General features: G+C 37.6%; 1 protein-coding gene and 2 pseudogenes across 1 annotated transcript; all 3 read left to right on the top strand.

Moving 5' to 3' along the window:
* The first annotated feature begins 585 nt into the window (after positions 1-585).
* On the top strand, positions 586-24,071 carry LOC115760372 (eukaryotic translation initiation factor 4B). Its single transcript, XM_030701669.1, has 5 exons — positions 586-669; positions 1,066-2,223; positions 2,289-2,352; positions 15,430-15,553; positions 23,949-24,071. Exons 1-5 carry the CDS (start codon positions 657-659, stop codon positions 24,000-24,002), a joined length of 1,413 nt encoding a protein of 470 aa, XP_030557529.1. The 5' UTR covers positions 586-656; the 3' UTR covers positions 24,003-24,071.
* Positions 6,145-6,693, top strand: LOC115760374 (annotated as a pseudogene).
* Positions 9,805-10,410, top strand: LOC115760373 (annotated as a pseudogene).
* Positions 24,072-24,451: the final 380 nt, after the last annotated feature.

Below are 24,451 nucleotides of genomic sequence, written 5' to 3'. Positions count from 1 at the left end.
TGATATGTCTATGGTTAGTGATAATACTGAAAGTCTGAAACGTAGTGTTTTCGAAAAGTACTTAGCAGCAAAAACGGACTGACGGATTTTGTAGCTAAAGATCAAAGTCGCTCAAAAAATTTTATTTAGATATGTACTTCTTCCTTTTCCTACTTTTTATTGCATTGCTGTTCTCTGAGAAACGCTTTCACTGCATATGTAAGCGTGATCACCTCTTAAAGTGCCTTGATGCTATTTCATTAATATTGGGCTGCTATATGGGGATGATTGCTTGGATCTTCTCTGGAATGCGTATACCTAAAAATTATAAATTTAAATACACTTGTTGATTATTACGGTAATACACAAATCTGACCTTAAAGCTTAATATCAATCTTCTTTTGATCTGATATCGAACATTTTTCCCACAAGACTAAGAAGTATATTTCCCTTGAGCTCTTTTCGATAAAATGTTGAAAAACGATAAATTATTGAATAGGGAAATTCATTTAATTACTTTTAAATGCTTGCTGTGGAAACATGTCTAGAATATTTTATAACTATGGCAGAGACGATTTTTTTAAATCGATAACTACATAAAATATTGATATGTGTCTGTAGATAGCTACTCATATTACTTCTCTTCAAAATTAAATTTGTTTGGATTTTTCATCAAGATGGCTTCTGCAGGTTTGATTTAAACTTAGATGTAGTTGATACATGATAGTAATTTAATATAGAAACTATTATGGTAAAATAATTAAACACAAGTAATATACTGTTTATCCAATGTTTCCTCGTGGCATATCTTGACACGTAATGAACACTTCACATAAGTGTGTATATATATATTTTTTTTTTAATTATTATATTATATTATATTATATATATATATATATATATATATATATATATATATATATATATATATATATATATATATAATATTAATATTAATGTTCATTATATTATATGGATTTGTGGTATATATGTAGATATGATATTTGTACTTATTTCACAAAAAGGGTACATCACACAATACAATGCAAAAGGTCTACAAACTTCTATTTACTTTTTTATCTTCAGGCAAGAAAGGGAAAAAGAATAAAGGCACTGTTATTTCTTTGCAATCATTTCTCTCCAATGGTGATGCACCGGCTGGAACTACACAAGTTTCAAAAAAGGTTCGAAATTTAGATGGTGATGAGAGTGATGACGGAAGCCACGCGTTACCTTTAGTTTATCAGCTACCCACCGCACCTAGAGCGAATCGAATATTTGATGATGATTCTATTCCTCATAAGCCACCCTTTATAGCGTATATTAACAATTTACCATTTGATGCCAGTGAGGATGATATATACGATTTCTTTGGGCCCATTAATCTAGCTTCATTAAGGCTGCCTCGGGACGATGGTGAAACTGGTCGGTCTAGAGGATTTGGCTATGTAGAATTGGAAAATAGGGACGACTTAATAAACGTGCTTAGTTTACCGGATCCGTCAATTAAAGGGCGTCGCATTCGCATTGAACTGTCCAATGAAAATGATCAACAAAACCGCCAAAAAGGTAATCGCCGATTTGAAGGCTTTGGAAATTCAAGTGAAAATCGGGATTCTGTAAATTGGAGACGAGATAGTCAAAACAATGGAAGTAGTTTCGGTGGATATTCTGGAACTTTCGATCGCAGTTTTAATCGTGAACGGAAATCCTTGACTGAAAGAGAAGATAACAATGCTCCTGGTTCATGGCGAACTAATAGCAGGCAGCCATCCACAGACTTTTCGCCTCCACGAAGAGACCGTGATCAAGCATCTGAGAAATATCGCATCAGAAACGATTCTAATGTAAAAGAGGATGCTGCAGCTTCTGAGGAAAGGCCAAAGTTAAATTTAAAACCTCGAACGCTACCATTACCGGAAATAGTAACTAAACCAGATAACGAACATGCTAATGAAATCGATACAAAAGTCAATGTTAAGCAAAGTGGTACACCTTTAAATGTATTTGGATCGGCTAAACCAGTAGATACCGCCACAAGAGAACTAGAGATCGAAGAACGTTTAGCAGAAACTCGACGACAAGAGCAAGTTCGTTGTGACGAAGAGGTTATTAATGGAAAGCTGTCGGAAGTTCAACTTGACAAAAATGATAGTGACAATGCCAATGCAGGAACTATTAGCTGGCGCCGTACTCAGGAATTTTCTGCAAATGATGATACAAAAGCTAGTCCAGGCGTACAGGGTAACAAACTATTTAATAAATCCACAAATGACCGGTATCAAATAATTATTTACCGTTATTTTCAGGTGAACGACGTCGTGAAGATCCAGATTATAATAGATTGAATAAATCACGGGACCGAAATGATAGGTAAATATTTACATGCTATGTCAATTTTTAAATATCGTTTTTTTTTTTTAAAGTACGGTAGTAAGGTAGTAAAGGTACTAACGTAGTAAAACTGTCATAAACATTAAGAGTTTATTTTTATACCCTTGCAGAGGGTATTATAATTTTGTCGTAAAATGTGTCGATATAGCAATGTCCGTCTGACCGTCTGTCTGTTTCTATGCGAACTAGTCTCTCAGTTTTAAAGCTATCTTAATGAAACCTTGCAAAAGTCCCTTTTTCTGTTGCACACAGCACATATGTCAAAACCAGCTGGATCAGACCACTATATCTCATAGCTGCCATAAGAACGATCGGTCGAAAATTAGGTTGTTGGAAGAAAAACATTTTGTTTATCAAGATATCTTGACCAAACTCGGCATTTATTAGTTTTACTATACTCCTCACATATATGCAAAATCCTATTAAGATCGGACCACTATATTATATAGCTGCCATAGGAACGATCGGTCGAAACCCAGGTTTTTGATTAAAACCCTTTTTTGGTTATTAGGATATCTAGACCAAACTCGGCATTTACTATTTTTCCGTTACTTCTTAGATACGGGCAAAGCACTATGAGTATTATGAAAAGGTTGGGTCTTCAAGGGTATTAGGTCTTCGGGGTGCCGAAGATAGCCCTTCTTTCTCGTTTATAATGAAATCGTGCGTTTATGAGGCAGAGTAGCTTAGCCCAGAAATTGCTTGCATTTTCACATTCGACTGGACATAAAGCATCAAGCGCTGTGTACAGCTTTAGCATGGAAGCATTGTATCGTACTGCAAAGAAATAATGCATTTAAACCAAATGACTTGCTGATTAAGTAAAAAATTGTTATTGCACTGTGCGACTTTTTTGACTACGGGTCTTAAATCTCTTACTTTGTAGAAGAAGCTGAATCTTAAGAGTTAATTTGGTCAAGATCACTTGATAAACAAAAAAGTTTTTCTATACAAGAACCTTCATTTCGACCGATTGTTCCTATAGAAGCTATAACTCGGATGTTGATGCTTATCTAGAATATATAAAAAAGGCACTTCCTAAATAAGTTAAACCTGTAGCATGCAGTGTTGCGCAAATGAGATGACTGATTATACGTAGTGTGGCGATGACCGACGCGATTTATTTTCATAAATCTAAGAACATTATTTCTTATAATCAAAGCTAGCCCTATGGCCTAAAATTCTGAATACGATGTCACAAGATGACTGCTTACGTCGCGGAGCGTTGCCCGCAACATTGTCGCTTACTGAAGCTTGAGCTTCTGGTGTTACTGTGCAATATTCACAGACTTTCTTCATCTATTGCCATGCCATGCGTGATCGGTTTGACAACTTCTATGTTGTCGGTGATCGGGTTAACTTTATAAGTTATGGGGTACCGGATGTTTCTTTCTATGCGTTACACATTTCATGATAAAATTATAATACCCTCTGCAAGGGTATAATAAGTTCTCATATCGAGTCGAACTCTCAACCTACCGAACCACTTGCTACGCCATACATGTGAGCACTTGTCTACAGAATTTCTTGCAGTATTTCGGCAGTAGCCGACGCAAACACGTGACCTTCCAATAAAACCACACGTGTTCTTTAATAATTCTCCTGAGTTCTGTGGTTTTTAACCGATTTTGATTGAATTGTCAGCATTAGATTTTATTGTACCATAGAATTTATATTTAATATATTGATAGTTAATGCTGAAAACGCCTTAGCCTTAAGGCAATATGGGATTGAGTTCCAGATATTTGGAAGGATTTTCGTTAGAATCTTTGAATTTAAATATTACCAAAAACAACCGACTATCTTGATCACAGTATTTAATTATACTCCTTAACAGGGTGAAAAGATAATATTGTTTTTGTGCAATGTCTTTCTTGAATGATATTATTTAACTACAAGAAATTCATAAACTCATGTACATATGTATAAACGCTTCAGATAACTTGTATAGATAATATGGCTACGCCTAGTGTAGACGTTTTCCACACAAAACCTACGACGCAGTTTGGAATAAAGTACTACTTCTATTACACTAAAAGTTACCACTCGGGGTGGACAAATTGGAGTCCTCGATGAGTTTATACATTTTTATACCCTGGGAGCCTCGTAGAGCTATAAATCAAGTTAATAAACAAATGCTGCTGCCCACCAATATAAGACACAATTTTAATGCAATTGACTTTTTGAGAATACACAAATATACAACAAGATATACTGTAGAAAATTTCATGAAACACGTGTTTGTGGTACCAGCGCAAATTCGAATATATGTACACATGTACACACACACGTTCAGACGCGTCTGCTTCACATTCTATCGCATTATTATTATTATTGGTGTGGCTGTTGAGCAGTGGCAGCGAAAGTGGTACGGTCTGTCGCGAGTTCGAGCCCTACCTGGGAAACTATTCTTTTTTTTTTTTGGCTGGTGTGGCTGTTGAGTAGAGTCATCAGCAAGAAATAAGGTCAGTTGCGAGCTCGAACCCTGCCAATCAATTTTTATTTTTATACCTTGAACCCATTAAAAATGGGTAATAAGGGTATATTGTATTTTTGCAAAATGCAAATGTATGTAACAGACAGATGGAAGCATCTCCGACCCCATAAAGTATATATATTCTTGATCAGCATCAATAGCCGAGTCGATCTAGCCATGTCCGTCTGTCTGTCCGTCCGTATGTATAAACGTAAGGATCTCAGAATCTATAAGAGCTAGAGACTTGAAATTTTAGATGTAGGTGCTCCTAGTTCCCGCGCAGATCGAGTTTCCGATAGTCGATAACTTACTCCGTTTCCAAGCAATCGATTAAAATTAATATCGATATCCTGTTTCTTGGGCAATTTTGGTAAATAATAACAGCTAGAGTCACCAAACTTGACATATAGCTTCTAAAATAGAATATGTATATGCATTTGATGCTGGAAGAAGAGGGTTCAGGGGAACCCTAGTCTGGAGCTCCCGACTGGTGTGGCTGTTGAATAGAGTCGCCAGCATATAGTGCGGTCAGTTGCGAGTTCAAACACTGCTAAGGGAACTTTTTTAAATTTATCTTTATTACTTCAAACGAGAGCGTAGCGCAAGCAGAATTTGGATTTTATTTGAGCTGTTGTTAGGCTTTGAACAAGCATAACAAAGTCAGCTGCATCCAACTAAAAATGCTCTTACTTAAATTTGAAAGGGGAACTAGACTACTGGTTTATTTAAGAATGCTAATATTGATTTAAAGACACTATTTTTTTTTCTTGGTCAAATCACACCCTAACATTATTTAAAAAATGTTTTGTGTATTACTTATAGTAACGCATGATCATGAGATTACTTTAAAGTTTTGTTTGTAATATTTCATTATTATTTACATATTAACCTATTCGCTTATACACTGCTCATTTTCCGTCGCGAATCTGTCCGCGTGCGATTTAATCAATCGCTTTTTTGCCGCCCCTCCCATTCTTCGCATCCTTATAAACTAGTATACCCTTTTTAAATTGGTCATGACATGTGTAATGTATGGAAGGAGAAATCTACGACCCCGTAGAGTAAATATATTTTAGATCAGCATCAACAGCCAAGTTGATATGGTCATGTCCGTCTCTCTTTCTATGCGAAAAGTCTCTCAGTCTTGATGCTATCGTCTTGAAACTGTGCATAAGTCCGCTTTTCTGTTGCGAGCAGTACATAGGTGCCAAACCATCGAAAAGTAGGTTCTTGTATGGGACACTTTTTGTTTTACTATGCTCCCTATATATATGCAAGATCCTTTTATCACCAGGCCACTAAATCAGATAGTTGCCGTAGGAACGTTTGAAGGTCCTCTGGGCGAAAGTTTTGTTTTTCCGTATCAAAAACGTAAGACTTAAACATGCGTTATGTTGCTGCATACCTGTTGGCTGTCCTCGGTGGACAGGAGAGCCGCGCCAATACCGATCTGAAGAAGATCCTCAGCTCGGTGGGCATTGAGTCCGAGGCAGAACGTCTCACCCATGATCGAAGAACTCAAGGGCAAGAGAATAGACGATCTGATCAAGGAGTTTCGCGAGATGCCCGTTGGCGGCGGTGCTGCCGCCGGTGGCGACAAGAAGGCAGCCAAGAAGAAGGAGAAGAAAGAGGAGTCCGAGTACGAATGTCATGGCATGGGCTTTGCTCTCTTTGAAAAGGCAAACTTCTTCATCTTGTCCAACCATTCGTATATACTGTTTAAACCAACAGCAGCAGTTCTTGAGGACAGCCGGCAGTATTAACAGCGTCTGCTTTGCACAGTGGCACACATTGCTTTAAATTTCCGTTAGAAATTTGTTCTTGACCACCCAACGACAAATATAAAACCAACAATAAAAGAGTTGACACGTTTATTTCTATTAAATAAAGGTCTGCAGTGTTTACGCTTTATATATGTACATACATATATTTATAAACAAGTAAGAGGTTCTAGTCGGGAGCTCCCGACTAGGGTTCCCCTGAACCCTCTTCTTCCAACATCAAATGCATATATATATTCTATTTTAGCAGCTATATGTCAAGTTTGGTGACTCTAGCTCTTATTATTTACCAAATTGCCCAAAAAACAGGATATCGATATCGATTTTTATCGATTGCTTGGAATCGGAGTAAGTTATCGATTATCGGAAACAAACTCGATCTGCGCAGGCACTAGAAGCACCTACATCTAAAATTTCTAGCTCTTATAGGCTCTGAGATCCTTGCGTTCATACATACAGACAGACAGACAGACGGACATGGTTAGATCGACTCGGTTATTGGTGCTGAACAAGAATATATATACTTCATGGGGTCGGAGATGCTTCATTCTGCCTGTTACATACATTCGGATTTTGCACAAATACAATATACCCTTATACCCATTTTCAATGGGTTCAGGGTATAAAAATATATGGCAAACTATTCTGTGGCCGAAGACATTTAATCAAACTCAGCATTTACGAATTTCACTTTTATCACATATCTGCCAAAGGGAATTGTCTTCAGGAGTAGATAATGTTGCATCTTCTACTTGTATGTAAGCTGCCTTAACTCGGTCGATAGTGAGAGCCGTTGATATCGTGATATGGTTTCATCGCGTAGGAAAATTTTTGTACATGTTTGAAATTCTTTTGGAAGAATACATTGGTGATGTGATGTATTTACAGGCTGGGACATGATTGAATGCTTGATGAATTCACTTTCGATGTTATCTTCGGAAGGTTGCAGTAGACGGTCATTGAGATCTTCTTTACCTGTAGCTCGATGGGCAAGTACAATGGGAAGGCTATCGATTCAGTTCGAAGCAGTGTGGTATTTGATGGCGGTCTCCAGCGACGTGTGCATTCTTTCTATTATGCCGTTGACTTGTGAGTATTTTGCCGATTTAAGACTTAAACTGTCTGCCTTAATCGGTAATCATGAAATAAGGTATGCTGCATTGAGCGATCCAACCATGCAAGAGAACTTTATGTACCGAATCTGCATTTATTTCTGCTGTTGGGACTGCAAGCGGCCAGCATTGTAATTGTAATTGTTGGAAAGTAGCATGGGGCCAATTTTATCAATGTTGATATTATTGAATTGCTTTTCAGGCAGGTTGAACTTTTGAATCGCTTGTTGTTGACATTTATGTCTCTCCAGACGAGACGTTCGGTTATGAATTTCACTGTAGTGCGCTTACCTGTGTTTGATAAGTGTGATAATCGAATTGGAAGCTTGCTTAAGGTAGCTGTAGCTTTAAGCTGTACAGTACAGTGCAGCTGCAACCTTCGGCCTTATGTGAAAAGTGTTTAACGGAAAAATTGCCAGCAACTCACGGTAATATATTCTTTGCCCTATTGTAGTTCAGATATCCCAGCGGCTGGAGTAGTTGTTTCACCACTCACTCAAAGCTGCGTATTCATATTCGTATAAGAAAGTAGCTCCTATGATTGGTTTTGTGACGTCAGCGATGACAACTGTAACCGTAGCAATTTTTGTTAAAGTGCTATTTGCTGCGTAAAGATAGTTTGCAGGGTGAGCGATGCGATCTGTGGGAGGTGAAATTGAAACATCAGCGCCTGTGTCCATCAAGTATCTAATTTTTATATCTTGATCCGTTACGAATAATCGACGGCTGGTAGCTTGATCCGTTTCGAATAATCGACGACTGCTAGCCCCCACTTTGTTTGCCGTCGCTGACAGAGTGGCTTCTAGTTTTCCGGACTGAGCTTTTTAAAGTCGTGGAGCGATCAGGCGACTTAGAGTTGCTGCGTGCGCGCTTCCTGGTCCCGATTTCTTGCTCGGCCCGTCGAGCAGTGGGAATACCGTTAAGTGGCGCTGGGCTATAAAAATTTGGTCTGCTTGGAGAGGGACTGTAGCCGACTCGCCGTAGAGAGGTAATAAGTATGATTATAAATAAAATTATTGTTTCACATACAAGCTATTATAGGAAGGAAGTTCTCCAGCAAAATTATCAATCACATGAGGATTTATGTCGATGACCCTAAATCTCGTGTTTTCACATATTGTGATTTCATGAAGATCGGTTAAGAAACACGTGTTTTTTCGGTACCAGGGAAATTTCGAATATCTGTATACATGTACACACACACATTCATGCGCGTCTGCTTCGAATTCTATCAACAACAGTGCAATTCCGATTGTTTTCTGTGCTACTATTTTAATTTGTTTTTTCTCAATAAGACTCAATTGTTGGTGTGGCTGTTGAGTAGAGGCAGTGGTAAGTGTTGCGGTCTCGAGTCCTACCGGGGAAATTATTTCTTTTATTGCTGGTGTGGCTGTTGAGTAGAGCCGCCAGCATATAATGCGGTCAGTTGCGAGTTCAAACCCTGCTTAGGGAACTTTTTTTAAATTTATATTTATTACTTCAAGCGAGAGCGTAGCGCAAGCAGAATTTGGATTTTATTTGAGCTGTTGTGAGGCTTTGAACAAGCATAACAAAGTCAGCTGCATCCAACTAAAAATGCTCTTACTTAAATTTGAATGGGAAACTAGACTACTGGTTTATTTAAGAATACTTATATTGATTTAAAGACAATATTTTTTCTTGATCAAATCTCACCCAAGCATTATTTAATAAAATATTTTGTGTATTACTTATAGTAACGCATGATCATGAGATTACTTTAAAGTTTTGTTTGTAATACTTCATTATTATTTACATATTAACTTATTCACTGCTCATTTTCCGTCCCGAATTTGTCCGCGTGCGATTTAGTCAATCGCGTTTTCCCCGCCCCTCCCATTCCCCGCATCCTTATAAATTAGTATACCCTTTTTAAATTGGTCATGACATGTGTAACGTATGGAAGAAAAAAGCATCAACAGCCAAGTTGATATGGTCATGTCCGTCTCTCTTTCTATGCGAAAAGTCTCTCAGTCTTGATGCTATCGTCTTGAAACTGCGCATAAGTCCGCTTTTCTGTTGCGAGCAGTACATAGGTGCCAAACCATCGAAAAGTAGGTTCTTGTATGGGACACTTTTTGTTTTACTATGCTCCATATATATATGCAAGATCCTTTCATCACCAGGCCACTACATCAGATAGTTGCCGTAGGAACGATTGATGGTCCCCTGGGCGAAAGTTGTGTTTTTCCGTATCAAAAACGTAAGACTTAAACATGCGTTATGTGGCTGCATGCCTGTTGGCTGTCCTCGGTGGACAGGAGAGCCGCGCCAATGCCGATCTGAAGAAGATCCTCAGCTCGGTGGGCATTGAGTCCGAGGCAGAACGTCTGACCCATGATCGAGGAACTCAAGGGCAAGAGCATAGACGATCTAACCAAGGAGGGTCGCGAGATGCCCGTTGGCGGCGGTGCTGCCGCTGGTGCAGCGGCCGCTGCCGCCGGTGGCGACAAGAAGGAAGCCAAGAAGAAGGAAAAGAAAGAGGAGTCCAAGTACGAATGTGATGGCATGGGTTTTGCTCTCTTCGAAAAAGCAAACTTCTTCATCTTGTCCAACCATTCATATATACTGTTTAAACCAACAACAGCAGTTTTTGAGGAAATGCGTCTGCTTTGCACAGTGGCACACATTGCTTTGAATTGCCGTTAGAATTATGTTCTTGACCACCCAACGATAAATATAAAACCAACAATAAAAGAGTTGACACGTTTATTTCTATAAAATAAAGGTCTGCAGTGTTTACGCTTTATATACGTATATACATATATTTATACAAAATATATGGCAAACTATTCTGTGGTCGAAGATATTTAATCAAACTCAGCATTTGCGAATTTCACTTTTATCACATATCTGCCAAAGGGAATTGTCTTCAAAGGTATGAAATCTTCGGCGTGTCGAAGATTTCCTTCTTTTCTAAATTGTCGATGTTAGCTGCAGGAGTAGATAATGTAAACTTCTATGTAAGCTGCCTTAACTCGGTCGATAGTTAGAGCCGTTGATATCGTGATATGGTTTCATCGCGTAGGATAATATTTGTACATGTTTGAAATTCTTTTGGAGGAATACATTGGTGATGTGATGTATTTACAGGCTGGGACATGATTGAACGCTTGATAAATTCACTTTCGATGTTATCTTCGGAAGGTTGCAGTAGACGGTCATTGAGATCTTCTTTACCTGTAGCTCGATAAGCAAGTAGTACAATGGGAAGGCTATCGACTCAGTTCGAAGCAGTGTGGTATTTGATGGCGGTCTCCAGCGACTTGGGCTATTTTTCTATTGGCTTGCGAGTATTTTGCCGATTTAAGACTTAAACTGTCTGTCTTAATCGGTAATCATGAAATAAGGTATGCTGCAGTGAGCGATCCAAGCATGCAATAGAAATTTATGTACCGTATCTGCATTTATTTCTGCTGTTGGGACTGCAAGCGGTCAGAATTGTAATTGTTGGAAAGTAGCATGGGGCCAATTTTATCAATGTTGATATTATTGAATTGCTTTTCAGGCAGGTTGAACTTTTGAATCGCTTGTTGTTGACATTTATGTCTCTCCAGACGAGACGTTCGGTTATGAATTTCACTGTAGTGCGCTTACCTGTGTTTGATAAGTGTGATAATCGAATTGGAAGCTTGCTTAAGGTAGCTGTAGCTTTAAGCTGTACAGTACAGTGCAGCTGCAACCTTCGGCCTTATGTGAAAAGTGTTTAACGGAAAAATTGCCAGCAACTCACGGTAATATATTCTTTGCCCTATTGTAGTTCAGATATCCCAGCGGCTGGAGTAGTTGTTTCACCACTCACTCAAAGCTGCGTATTCATATTCGTATAAGAAAGTAGCTCCTATGATTGGTTTTGTGACGTCAGCGATGACAACTGTAACCGTAGCAATTTTTGTTAAAGTGCTATTTGCTGCGTAAAGATAGTTTGCAGGGTGAGCGATGCGATCTGTGGGAGGTGAAATTGAAACATCAGCGTCTGTGTCCATCAAGTATCTAATTTTTATATCTTGATCCGTTACGAATAATCGACGGCTGGTAGCTTGATCCGTTTCGAATAATCGACGACTGCTAGCCCCCACTTTGTTTGCCGTCGCTGACAGAGTGGCTTTTTGTTTTCCGGACAGAGCTTTTTAAAGTCGTGGAGCGATCAGGCGACTTAGAATTGCTACGTGCGCGCTTCCTGGTCCCGATTTCTTGCTCGGCCCGTCGATTTCAGCGTGATCTTTGACGTCGTTAGATTCTTTTTGCAGTAGGAATACCGTTAAGTGGCGCTGAGCTGCAAAAATTTGGTCTGCTTGCAGAGAGACTGTAGCCGAAACTATCAATCACATGAGTATTTATATCGATGACCCTAAATCTTGTGTTTTCACATATAGTGGCAATATTGTGGTTTCGATATACTTAGTAATATTTGTTTTTAAGTAATTTCACTATTATTTCACAATAATCGAAACGATAGCTCGAAGATTATCTGGAACACGCTCTAACCATAGCGCTCGAGAGAAATTTGTGTGCCTGCTAAGTGTTTCATGCATTTCAACAACTCCGTCGGTTTAAGATAGCATGTGCTTGTGCACTCCGGTGTGTTTCTTGATGAGAATTGCATTGATTGCATCATACTTATTATGCTGTGGTGTATTTCGTATGATGTCTTTGCACAATTCACTGCAATTCCAGCGATGCAATCATTTGGAGATACTTTGTACTATCACACACCTGATACTGTGTGGCTCCATATGTATGAAATATAAATGTTCTTGCTTTTTAGAAAATGATGGCGGCTTGACGCCTGCCCGAAAAATTTCATGATTATCCTAAGAGTGGGATGTCGGGGTAACCAATGTGAAACTTAACTTGACAATCTTATTTAAAAAAAAAAGAATTGTTTCAATTAAAGTCGAACGAGTCGCTTGGGAAACTGAGATCTGATCTACTCCTCTAACAGTTCACGGCTAATCTCTAATGTATCGATTTTAGTTTTTTTGTCAAGTCACAGTGGTAATGAAACACAAACAACCGCCACATTTTCGATATTTTATACATTACTGACAGGTATAACACGCCCAGGTCGTTGCAGGTAATTTGATCAAAATTTAAAACATTACTTTTTCATCCAGTCTATTAGCAGTGTGCATTTCCACGTTATAATAAATATCTATAAGTTTGAAAGCTCTGTTTCTGCCCATTTTATTCTTGTGGTGAGAATCTTGAAGCCGAAAAATACATTTTCGGTTATTAGACCTTGGACCCGCATTTTTCACCCAAGTGGTGGATATCGCGAAAAGCGTATCAAATAAATATTAACAACGATTTTTTAAAATGATTTTGTAGCCGATCCTAAAGTAAACAAAACAGTTGAATGCAACAGTTCCGCTACATTTCTATAGTTGCGGTGGAAATTCCAAAATCGCTAATACACGTATTCATTTAGTTTTTATGTAGTTCTTTATAACAAGTTCTGATGGATGGTATCAAAAAATTGCAATAATATGCCTTTTACACATTATACAGTTTCTTGGCAGTGGCATCGGTGCAGTGATCGTCGATGACGAAATCATATAACAGTTTGTTGTAGTCGTCGTCGATCTCTGTCAGAAGCTCGTCCCGAAAGATAGCTCTTAGCCTTTCTAGTTAAGAAGTAGGAAAGGCTGACTTTTCAGATAATTATACAACTGTATTCCTGAGTTAATCTCGCGCAACAGCAACAAATGGATGACATTTTCATGGTCCGACTGGCCCTTTGCAGATGCACATCCGAGAGCTCCGAGAAAACCCCAGGCGACGGCGAGCCCAAATTTGAGGGCATTCCAGGCATTGGGGCATTCCCTATCTTGGCGGTGCAGTTTTCCAGAAAGACCCTCGAGCATTCGTCTGCGCACCTGATTACCCGGTACATTGTCTTCCATCAGGTCAGGAAGCGTGGGGTCCATCTACTACAATTTATCTTTCAGAACCCGGCGTCCAATAGAGTTATTGCCAGACAATCTTTGGCAACTTAATTGAAACCCCTGTTTTTAATCTTCTGCGTTACTGAATATTTTGCCCATTTAGGAAGCGCAGCTCAGTTTTTGCGACCGGTCCCGTCTTCTCTGCGCCGGATGCCCTGCTGGATATCGCTCCAACTCTTCAGCGACTGCCTAGCATTGAGTCTTGTCCTCCACATCGCTTGTGTTTGATAAGCTTGCCAAGGAGGAAGTGATTGTATTTGGATTTTCGCTTTTGCTAGGCTAGTTGCCTGATTGCTAATTTCCACTGGCCTGATTGCACTCGACTGAGCGCTTGGTGTTGGTCGATTAGTAGCTGAGTACTGTCCATAGAATCCGACACTGCTACCTTTTGGCTGGAGCCCAGTAGCGAGTCCTCGTCCGTGTGCGAAGAGTTCGGAGTATTTAGGCTGCTGAGCTTTCATTTTCATACTATACATTTTTCATTTGATCGATTGGTGGGTCCAAGAGTGTTAGACTCTGGGGCCGACCAAGGCATCGCCCCACAAGCATGCCAGGGAACTTGTACCACCCCAGGTTGCTTGGCCTCGGAAAGTCGCCTTAAAAAGGCAGGTGAATTTGCCCCTTAACTGGGGACCGAATGCCAGTGGGCACGGGTTGTATACTGGGCTTAAGGACGGCACTGTACATTCCCATGTGTTACCACGTGGAGGGCCTCCCGGCGGGGGGCTGGTGTCCACCCTCTAGCAGATTTCACCTAATAGTCGACCTGATATCACACAGGTCAAGGAACAACAATCAAAAAAAGCAATTGGTGATTATGCCTTGTGACATACGCATCCCTTCACAGAGCCTTATTTGGCTTGTAAAATTGTCGATATGCGATGAAACAACGCCTCCGATGTCAAAAAACCCAATACGCCACTCCCCATTTTTCCGTATCCAAGCAATCGATAAGTCGATATCGAAATTATTTTTCCCCAGTTTAATCCACAATTATACTAATTTTTTTTAAACATACAAATAGTATATAGCACATTAATATCTACCGACATTTCCTTTAAGAAAAATCAACCGGAATTTACCTAACGTTATTTCTTACCTGTTTACGAGGTTTCATCTTGGATAAAATTCGTAGAGTGTAGATTTAGACAGAATATTGCGTACCCTTGCGATATCTATAGTTCCTTCTACTTCAGAGCAGAATTTGCTACATTAATATTTTTACTCTATCTTGTGTCAGTTTTATATGCTGCTCGACGAAGTTTCGTCGGCTTGGTCAAATCATAAATTTGCGGTAAGGGATAGTTTGTCTTATATTATGTTGGTGCTCCCCACTGGGTGTGGTGAGCCAGCTTTATAGAGAAAATCTTAAATTTGCTCGTCAACAGCTTTACGATATATGACGTCAATTTTGTTGAGTTTTGTTTTGTCAACACCAAACTTCATGCGTATTATATCTATGAACCACATTATATTTGAGTATAGTAGGATCTAGGCATGTATATTACCACAGCTTACAATCGAAGCATTGTCAAAAATCTAGATCTGCTAAGATGCAAATTAAGTTAAATGTTATCTGATAATATAAAGAATACAAGTCGCCATACGTCCAAGCAGCAAAAGGCAATGTGCGTTGACCACTCTCAAATAAACATCGTACGAAATATTAAAACATTCAAAACATTATATAAATTACAAATAATAAGAATATTTATTTTCAGATTTGAGAATGCTAGAGAAAAAACTCAGAACCACGAAGGAAAAATTAAAGAGGAAAATAAATATAAACGAGATCCTCGAAATGATCGTCTTCAGCCTAAGAATGCACCTCTGCAGGGTGAACCAGTAAGTAGCAACAACACTATAATTTTGAAATACACATATTAACAATCTGATTAATATTTTGTGAATCAAATATTCATATTTAGAATATAATAAACTTTTTTTTGTACCCTGAACCCATTGAAAATGCGTTAAATGAGCCTAAATTGTATGTATATATATTTGCATGAAACAGACAGAAATAAGCTTCCCCGACCCCATAAAGTATATATACATTCTTTACCATCATCAAAAGTGGAGCGAATCTAGCCTTGCCCGTCTGACTGGCTGTCTATCCGTATGTATTAAGGATCTAAAAACCTATAAGAGGTAGAGACTTAAATAGTTCGTTTTTAATGTGGGTCCTCCTAGTGGCCGCGCAGTAACTTTTGTTTCCGATAATCGATAACTTGACCCGTTTCCAAGCCATCCATACAAATCGATATCGAAACAATGTTTTTTAAGCAAATCTCGTAAGTTATAAGAACTTGAGTCACCAAACTTGACATGTAGCTTCTTAAACATACATCATTCATTTTATTTATTTATTAAATGGTCGAAAAAAACGAGTGTCTTCCTAATTATTCAATATGGTAAATTTTAAAAGTTAACTACTGAAAACGTAATTAGAATACACAATTTTCTAATAGCGTCACCAACCAGATGTGTTTTATTAGCCGGTCCGGCCATCTATGCCTCTTTTCACAGCTATATTTGTCAGTGACGCTATTAGAGCCTACAGCTTAGAAGAAGGGTGTTAGAAGGGTGTTAAGTAGATAGTAGATAGATAGAAGTAGAAAAAATAGTAATGGGAAATCACAGAACGGGTGTGGGAAAATTTATAGCCTGTCCGGCAAACTATAAGCAGGGGTCATAGCTGGTGATGGTCAGTGAGTTCCCGAAGGTATCCTGAAAGCAACGATTTTATTAGGGGCAGAGATAGTTCGGTAGAGAAAACTTGATGCAAACTATTATAATTTTTACATAGCACGCGAAAAGGATTGTGCATACCGTAGTCTGTTGTGCACTTAGATAGGAATAAAGGGCGATAATTTCTAGTTGGTCTAGCCGGAACAGAGAATTGAAGACGCCCTAGCAGAAAAGGAGAATCTATGTCGCCAATAATCAAATTATTCAGGACAACTCCGAGAATTGTCCTATGGTTGGTTAACGACGGAAGGTTGAGAAGAAGCAGTCTCCTGGAGTAGGATGGCAACCGAAGATTAGGGTTCCAATTTAAATCTCGTAAGGCAAATAGTAGAAATTGCTTCTGAACAGATTCAATACGATTCTGGCTATTGTTATACTGTGGAGACCAGATGCAAGAACAGTATTCAAGGATAGGGCGTAGAAGAGAGATGTACAAAAGTTTTGTTATAAAAGGATCGTTAAACTCTTTAGACCATCGTTTAATGAATCCAAATACACCTTATGCCTCATTAACGATGGTATCTATGTGAAGATTGAAACAGAGTTTGAAATCAAAAAGAACGCCTAGATCCTTTACTGATTGTATACGTTACAATGGAGTATTGTCGATAGTATAACTGATAAAAAAAGTTGTGGTACAACTGAAGGTAATAACAATTCAGATGCAACTGTTGCAAAGTTGCTGCATAGGGAATTAGCGTATGAAAGAATAAGTTTCACATTGTCCGCATACATAAGTACACGGACATGTGATATAACTGAGGGGAGATAATTTATTAAAAGAGTAAAGGTCTAAGATGACTACCTTCAGGAACACCACAAGTTTTGAGATAGTCAGCCTCAGCTTTATTCTTTGTGTCGTACCTTTTAAATAAGAATAAAACCAATGCAACAGACAGATGATTCAGGGAATAGATTAAAAAGCTGTAGCAATGGACGAAGAAGGGACGAATTACACTCGTTGATTAGACAACTAGGAATTATGTCAGACCGAGGATAGTAAGAAGATTTTAAAGAATTTATAGCTAAGAGGAGAGACGAATGTTCCATAATGGGAGCAGGTATAGAAATAGAGGAATGGTAAGAATTATTGTTAGGACAGACTGAAGAGTAGGTTGGTTGGAAAAAATTCGCAATGAGGTTAGCAGAATCTAGCTTTTTAGCTTTATCGATCCCGAGAGAAAAAGAAAATGGCAAAATTGAAGATTTGCGGTTCAAGTTTACAATAATTGTAAAACTCTCAGATTTTGGGCTAATTGCCTTTTGCAACGAGTTAGATAATTCTAATAGCATTGAGAATTTAGAAGAAGATCGACTTGGCTATGGAATATTTAGATAAGTCAATACTCGAACCAGACCTATTAAACTTTATAAAATAATAAGATTTTATTTTTTTAGGTTTGATAGTCTGGGAGCAAACCAGGGTGGCTTGGAAAAATCAATAGGAGGAATTGAATAGGGAATACACATATCTAAGAGGAAGTTCAGGGTGTTATAAAAAAAAGTTAAGAGCAGTATTCATATCAACCGAGTCATATAAAAATAACCAATCGGTTGATTGAGCAAGGAATAGTTTCCTTTGCGAAAGCAACGGCGAGGCTTATTGGTAGCTGATTAATGAGTAATAATTGGATTGCAATTGAACATTGCAACTTCTAAAGTAGGATGATATACATCCTCTGTAAGAGATAACGAAGGGGACCTGGGCACATTGGAAGTAAGGTAATCCTTAAGAAATACAAGATCGAGTGTTAAATTCAAATGATTAGAAATTAAATTGATTTGAAACAACGAATGGTCTAGCATGCAATCTATAAAGTCTTGCTGAGCTGAGGGTACTAAATCATTTTCGGCAGTAAATAATGACCAAGAGATGTACGTCAAATTGAAATCGCCCAACACTATGAATAGGTCATATCACGCATGTTTGTAGAAACTTCTTAAATACAAGTAATATGTTTCATATAAACTTGAATGTCAGAAGAAGGAGGAACACAGGAGCATGTGATGTAAATATCACGTGATGGAAAAGTTGGCTTAGCTGAGACAATCTCTGCGTCGGTAGGCGTACTAAAACAGAAAAGTTCTGTGTGGAAAGGGGCTTTAACGGCCCCACCACCTCGAGTCGGGCGATCATTCCTATGCAAAATAATATTATTCGAAAAAACCTCCAAATCAGATATCGTTGAATTTAACCAAGTTTCTGAAAATGCGATTATGTCCGAATCGAAGGAAGTGCTAACCATAACAAGATTTTTATGTTAGTAAATGAGACCTCTGTCATTCTGATATTGAATACAAACTTGGTCGGAAGCCGAAATTCGTTTTATGGGATAATAATGGTACCCTGTTTCGAAGGGACTGGAGGGGTGACATGCTGGTTTCACTTTTTTGGCTTGAACATGCAAACAATCATGTTAGTGAACATATCATGTGAATCATTAATTTTGAAATATGCTATTTCACGAGGAGGAGAGGAGAGAAACTAAATTTGGTGATTGACACGCTAGCAGAAGATTTGCTAACAACAATATAGGCGGCTGCCGGCTGCGGCTGAATCATGACTGGTGTCAAACGAAAGTCGCTACACAAAAACTTGTCTGCGATGGGCAACAACTGTCAAAGTAGGAGCTGACGCGTCTGAAGGTAAAACTTGAGTTGGTGGGGCCAAAGAGGCACCGAGGTTGCTTTAAACAATCTGGACTTGATTTCGCGTGGATCTACTTTTGCGGCCAGAAGCGGTCGGGGCTGAAGCAGTTTCGCTGACTGGGGCAGGTTCAACTTCAGGGACTACTCCAGGGAATACAACAGGGGTCATATTTGGACAATCACTCGGAAAAGGCGATAATGACAACATTTTAGATAAATCCAGTTGCTAGGCACGGACAAAAGAGGCTTAGATATATGGATTTATAGCTATCGCCACCCGTCCGCCCCCACCCCATAGCTATAAATCAAGAAATTAACCAGTTTTAACTACCCACCAATTTAAGCCACAATTTTAATTCAATTATTTTATTAAGAATATATGAATATTTTATCGCACAATAAGATTTACTGTTGACAATTTCACCAAAATCGGTTAAGAAACACAGAAGGTATTAAAGAAAACGTGTGCTTATATTGCTTATATATATACACGTGTTTGTGGCAGCTAGTGTAACTTGCAAGAATTTTTGTATCTATATAGCCACATATATGCTTGTCTTTATTGTAATCTATAAACAGCATTGCAATTACGATTCAATTGCATTTTGTGATGTGTTTAATTCGTTTTTCCTTGTCGAAAATGAATTGTTGGTATGGCTGTCAAATAGGAAAGTAGTCCTGTCGGTACTGGTTCGAGAACAATTGAAGAAATATTTAAGAAAAGAAAAAAAATATAAACATATTTCAAATCATTTTTTATGTGAGCTTGCATTTTTTATCAATACTTGAGAATATCAGACCGATTTTTATACCTTTACGGGTCTTGAAAGTTAATGAATATAAATTTATTACTGATTTATACCAAAGACAATATAAACAGTAAGATGAGTAACGCCCTACAACAAAATGCTACTATTTTTTGAAAATTGAGAACGAAAACGATATTTGTAAAGAAATTATATAAATATTTTCATCGACTTAAAAGTACATATTTTCTACGGAGCCAACCTCAGTGCAAAACATGCATTCATATGTCAACACAAATTTTGGATAGTTCATGATTATCGCTAGAAAACTAACATAATTACTTTCTTGCCAGCTAAAGCCAGAGCAGTGAATAACAACACATACATACATACTTTATAGTTCTTATGCATTTATAATTCACGCATACAACGAAAGGTGCACGCACGCTATTGGCTGAGACAAGAACTTTTCTCGTGCATACACCGTCCAAAAACCAAAGTGAAATCAATCTATGTGTGCTATTTTCTTAACGTAGTTATTGCACAAGAAGCGCCGATAAAGCAAAATCACTTTGCGTTGATCGTAAGTTTAAAACTTATTCGCTCAATGTACTTCGAAAACGAAGCGACCAGCTTTGCTGAAGGCAGGCTGGCGACTTACTTTGTTGCTCGTGTCAGCATCAGCAAGCCGCGATTTCGGCATTCAAACAGCCAGTGGGCTGGTAAGTCGTGCGAAATCGTAAAAGCCAGTTTAGAAAACCAGGCTAGAAATTTTGCGTCGCATGTAAATGTATGGGCGTTACTCATCTTGGTGTTTACATTGACTTTTTTTATACACATTTTTTAATTTGAATCATTAGTTTTGCATCATATAATATATTGAAAAAAGAAAATTGCAGAAGTCCTTCCTTCTGTTGCACACAGTACATATGTCAGAACCAGCTGGATCGAACCACTATATCATATAGCTGCCATAGGAACGATCGGTCGAAAATTAAGTTGTTGTATGAAAAAACATTTTGTTTTTCAAGATATCTTGACCAAACACGGCATTTATTAGTTTTATTATACTCCTCATATATATGCAAAATCTTAAGATCGGGCCTCTATATCATAAAGCTGCCATAGGAACGATCGGTCGAAAATTAAGTTATTGTATGAAAAAACATTTTGTTTTTCAAGATATCTTCACCAAACTCGGCGTTTATTAGTTTTTCTGTACATGCAAAATCTTAAGATCGGGCCTCTATATCATGAAGCTGCCATAGGAACGATCGTTCGAAAATTAAGTTATTGTATGAAGAAACATTTTGTTTTTCAAGATATCTTGACCAAACTCGGCATTTATTAGTTTTACTATATATGCAAAATCCTATTGAGATCAGACCAGTACGACAGGAACGAATTTGTTCAATTTACCCATTTAGACTAATAGGAATAGCTATATCCCAATCCAATTTCATTCGCAATAAGTCGCACGACATAAAAATCGTTTTTAATAACATTAGAAGCAATTGCGTGAGATTCTGCGTAAAGTTCTGCTAACACAGAAAAGGAACGTATGTCCAGAAACGAAGCGGCATAAGTCACAGTATTCAGTTGAAGTATCTGTAAACTTTCTGATGCATATTGCCTCCTTACAATCAATGGATCCAAAATCGTGCAAGGGTGAAATCTAGATCCCTCCACCAAGACTCAGAACATATGGAAGGGGAATAATAACGCAATAATAAAATAATCAAAGGTCCCGATATTCCTTCTCAAAATTGTTCTACATATCTGCACTACGTCGTCCCTGGGAAAATTCAATTTATTTTAATTATTTCGACGCTTAGGTATTTCACTGGCTAAAAATCTGTCTGAACTTCAAATAAAAAAGAAACGTTTTTTTATGTCAAAGACAATTTAACCTCAGATCCAAATTCTACTATGCATTTAGATGCATATTCTGCACATGCAGTTTGAAACTTCTCACATTCGATTTGTTCAGCTGTAAATGCTTTTTCTGCTATCTGCTATAATTCCCAAAAACGTTGACACCCTGTCGTGAGAACTATTGTCTCTTTTAGTTGCAACAATGGTAATTTATGCTTTGGGTGATGTGCAATGCGAATATTTTGCAGAGGCAGTCCATCCTTGCAGTATTTCTGAATTGTTGGATGCTCAAGAGCCAGATTTATTTGTCCAATACAAAGAAGATCTTCACGACATAGACGTAAGCTTTGTGCTAAATACTCCGACATTAAATTGATTCGAAATCCTGCATTCTGAGATTACTACATTCCCCTGCTTTAAATTGTTGATGCAAATATTAAATTGTTTCACAAAAAAAAAAAACGTTTTTACATTTGTACAGAAACCTTTTTGGCTTTTTATTCTTATAAATAATATAAAATTCAATCAAACACAGAAATAATTACCTTTTTCATCACAGTACTTAGTCTTAAAAATGACTTCTAAATATAACGTTGATGCGGCCATCCTATTGTTTTACCCCTTTATACGAATTTCGATTGAAGAAACCAATTTTCCTTTTTGAAATACTTTTTATGGGAATCGACTCTTCGTAAAAATCGGAGGACCTTTTGCATAGATCATATTATTCCACAATAATTCTGGACGAATAACGTCTTGTTTCATATTTTTCCTGTCTATAATATATTGATACATGGAGCACTGCTTACTCACAACATTTCTTGCCCATTTTAATATAATTTTAGTTTAGCTTTAGTTTTCCAGACAATAAGTCTTTTACAGAGTTTGTAAAAACCTTAAATTTATTTCGGCCCTGTTTCCATACGAACGATCGGTCGAAAAGTAAAATGGCAAAATATTCTGTTTTCCATGATTTTTAATCAAATTTCTGCAAAACAGTAAGGGTATTAAATCTTCAGTATGCCGAAAAGATATCCTTTCTCTCGTCTTTTAAAAATAAATATAATATTAATAGTAAAGTATATCTCTAGATATAAAACTGCTTTTCCTGACTGACTGATTGACTGATTGGTGATCAACGCACAGCCCAAACCGTAAGAGCTGGGAAGCTGATGTAGATAGATTATGTGATGAAGATGGAGTTTCGGGGGATTCCATATGGAAAAATCGCAAAAAACCTTTGTATGAAACTTTTTTGGTTACCATCCGATCATCCTCAAACTCAATTTAAAAATTCTTTGTTTAAATTCATTTGAGGGGTGTTTCGCACTTTTTGGAAAAACCATCCTTCGTTGGTATAAATGTGGGTCAAAGATTTGGTGGGTGACGTTTCGCGCTTAAATTCATTTCCAAGGATCTATAAGAAAAATCATTTGAGAGGTATTTCACATTTTTCACAGAATCAAAGCATCGCATCCTCGGTACAAAGCGCGATTCTATGATTTTTTTTAGTGCAGATTAAAGTTTTGTCCGATTTGATTTAATTTTATTTTCAGAGCTCTACTAAAGAACTTAATAAATACGTGTTTTAGCGATTTGGGAAATTCCACCCACAACAGTGGTTAATAAACGAAAAACGTTTGTATTGGAGTTTTTTGCTAACCATCTGATCGGCCTCAAACTCATTTTCAAAGGTCTTTGTTCAAATTCATTTGGGGGGTGTTTCACACTTTTCGAAAACTTCATTCCTCCTTGGTGGAAATGGGAGTTAAAGATTTGATGGGTGACCTTTAGTCCTCAAATTCATTTCCATGGATCTACATACAAATTATTTGAGACGTTTGTAAAATTTTTCGCAAAATCTAAACTCCTTCGATGGAAAGTGCATTTTAAAGATTTTTTGATGAATTTTAAATTACGTCCGATTAGCATCAAACTTATTTTCAAAGCTCAACATAAGAATATAATGAATACGTGTTTCAGCGATTTGTGAAATTCAACAGTGGTAAAATGACAGAAAACGTTTCTATGAAAGTAGTTTGTTTACCGCCCTCTCAGTTTCAAAATCATTTTTAAAGATTTTTGAGAACATTGATTTTATAACATACCTGCCACGGGCAAGGCTGGGCTATACCCGCTAGTTATATATATATGTATATTTTGTATTACTGAACATATTATGTTATGCTATAGTTTTATTTTGTATCATTTATTTTCAGGTTTTGCAGTCTTCCAACAAATATTCTGGACTTGACGATGAATCATCCGAATAAAATCTATTTCTTTCTTTGTAATAAATGATTAAATGGAAATAATTAACAAACACATTTTACAAGTAAAAATAAAATCACATTTTTGAAACAAATCAAAAATTAAATAAAATCAAAATTGCGGATTCTTATAAAGCTTTGCGACTGGTAGTTGGTCAAATAATTGATATTGCTTTAGCAGTAAGAAATTTTTCAGACATTTTTACAAATTGTTTAGCTAATACTATTCAAATTTATGAGTGAATTGCAGGGTTGTTCCTTTTTTAGTTAATGCAAAAGGGAGTTTCACAAAATGACGGCTCTACGGTCCATTGTCTATTGAAACGCATCTTGCAATCTGCAGATCAGCCACTAATATTTTTTTTCGGTAATTGTGATATAACGTGCAACATTCCACTTTCCGCCCAACCGATTGTGGGGCTCACACATTTATCGTATGAATCGAATGCGCA

The sequence above is a fragment of the Drosophila novamexicana genome, unplaced genomic scaffold (genome assembly GCF_003285875.2).
Source record: "Drosophila novamexicana strain 15010-1031.04,08,12 unplaced genomic scaffold, DnovRS2.1 tig00000434-arrow-pilon, whole genome shotgun sequence".
In the NCBI taxonomy this organism is placed as follows: domain Eukaryota; kingdom Metazoa; phylum Arthropoda; class Insecta; order Diptera; family Drosophilidae; genus Drosophila; species Drosophila novamexicana.
The sequence above is the reverse complement of the archived record's forward strand: the minus strand, read 5'-3'. Positions and strand labels throughout refer to the sequence as shown.

Coding starts and splice junctions, on each gene's coding strand:
- LOC115760372 (XM_030701669.1), top strand. Junction 2,224..2,288: donor AGCTAGTCCAGGCGTACAGG/GTAACAAACTAT, acceptor CGTTATTTTCAG/GTGAACGACGTCGTGAAGAT. Junction 15,554..23,948: donor CACCTCTGCAGGGTGAACCA/GTAAGTAGCAAC, acceptor ATTTATTTTCAG/GTTTTGCAGTCTTCCAACAA.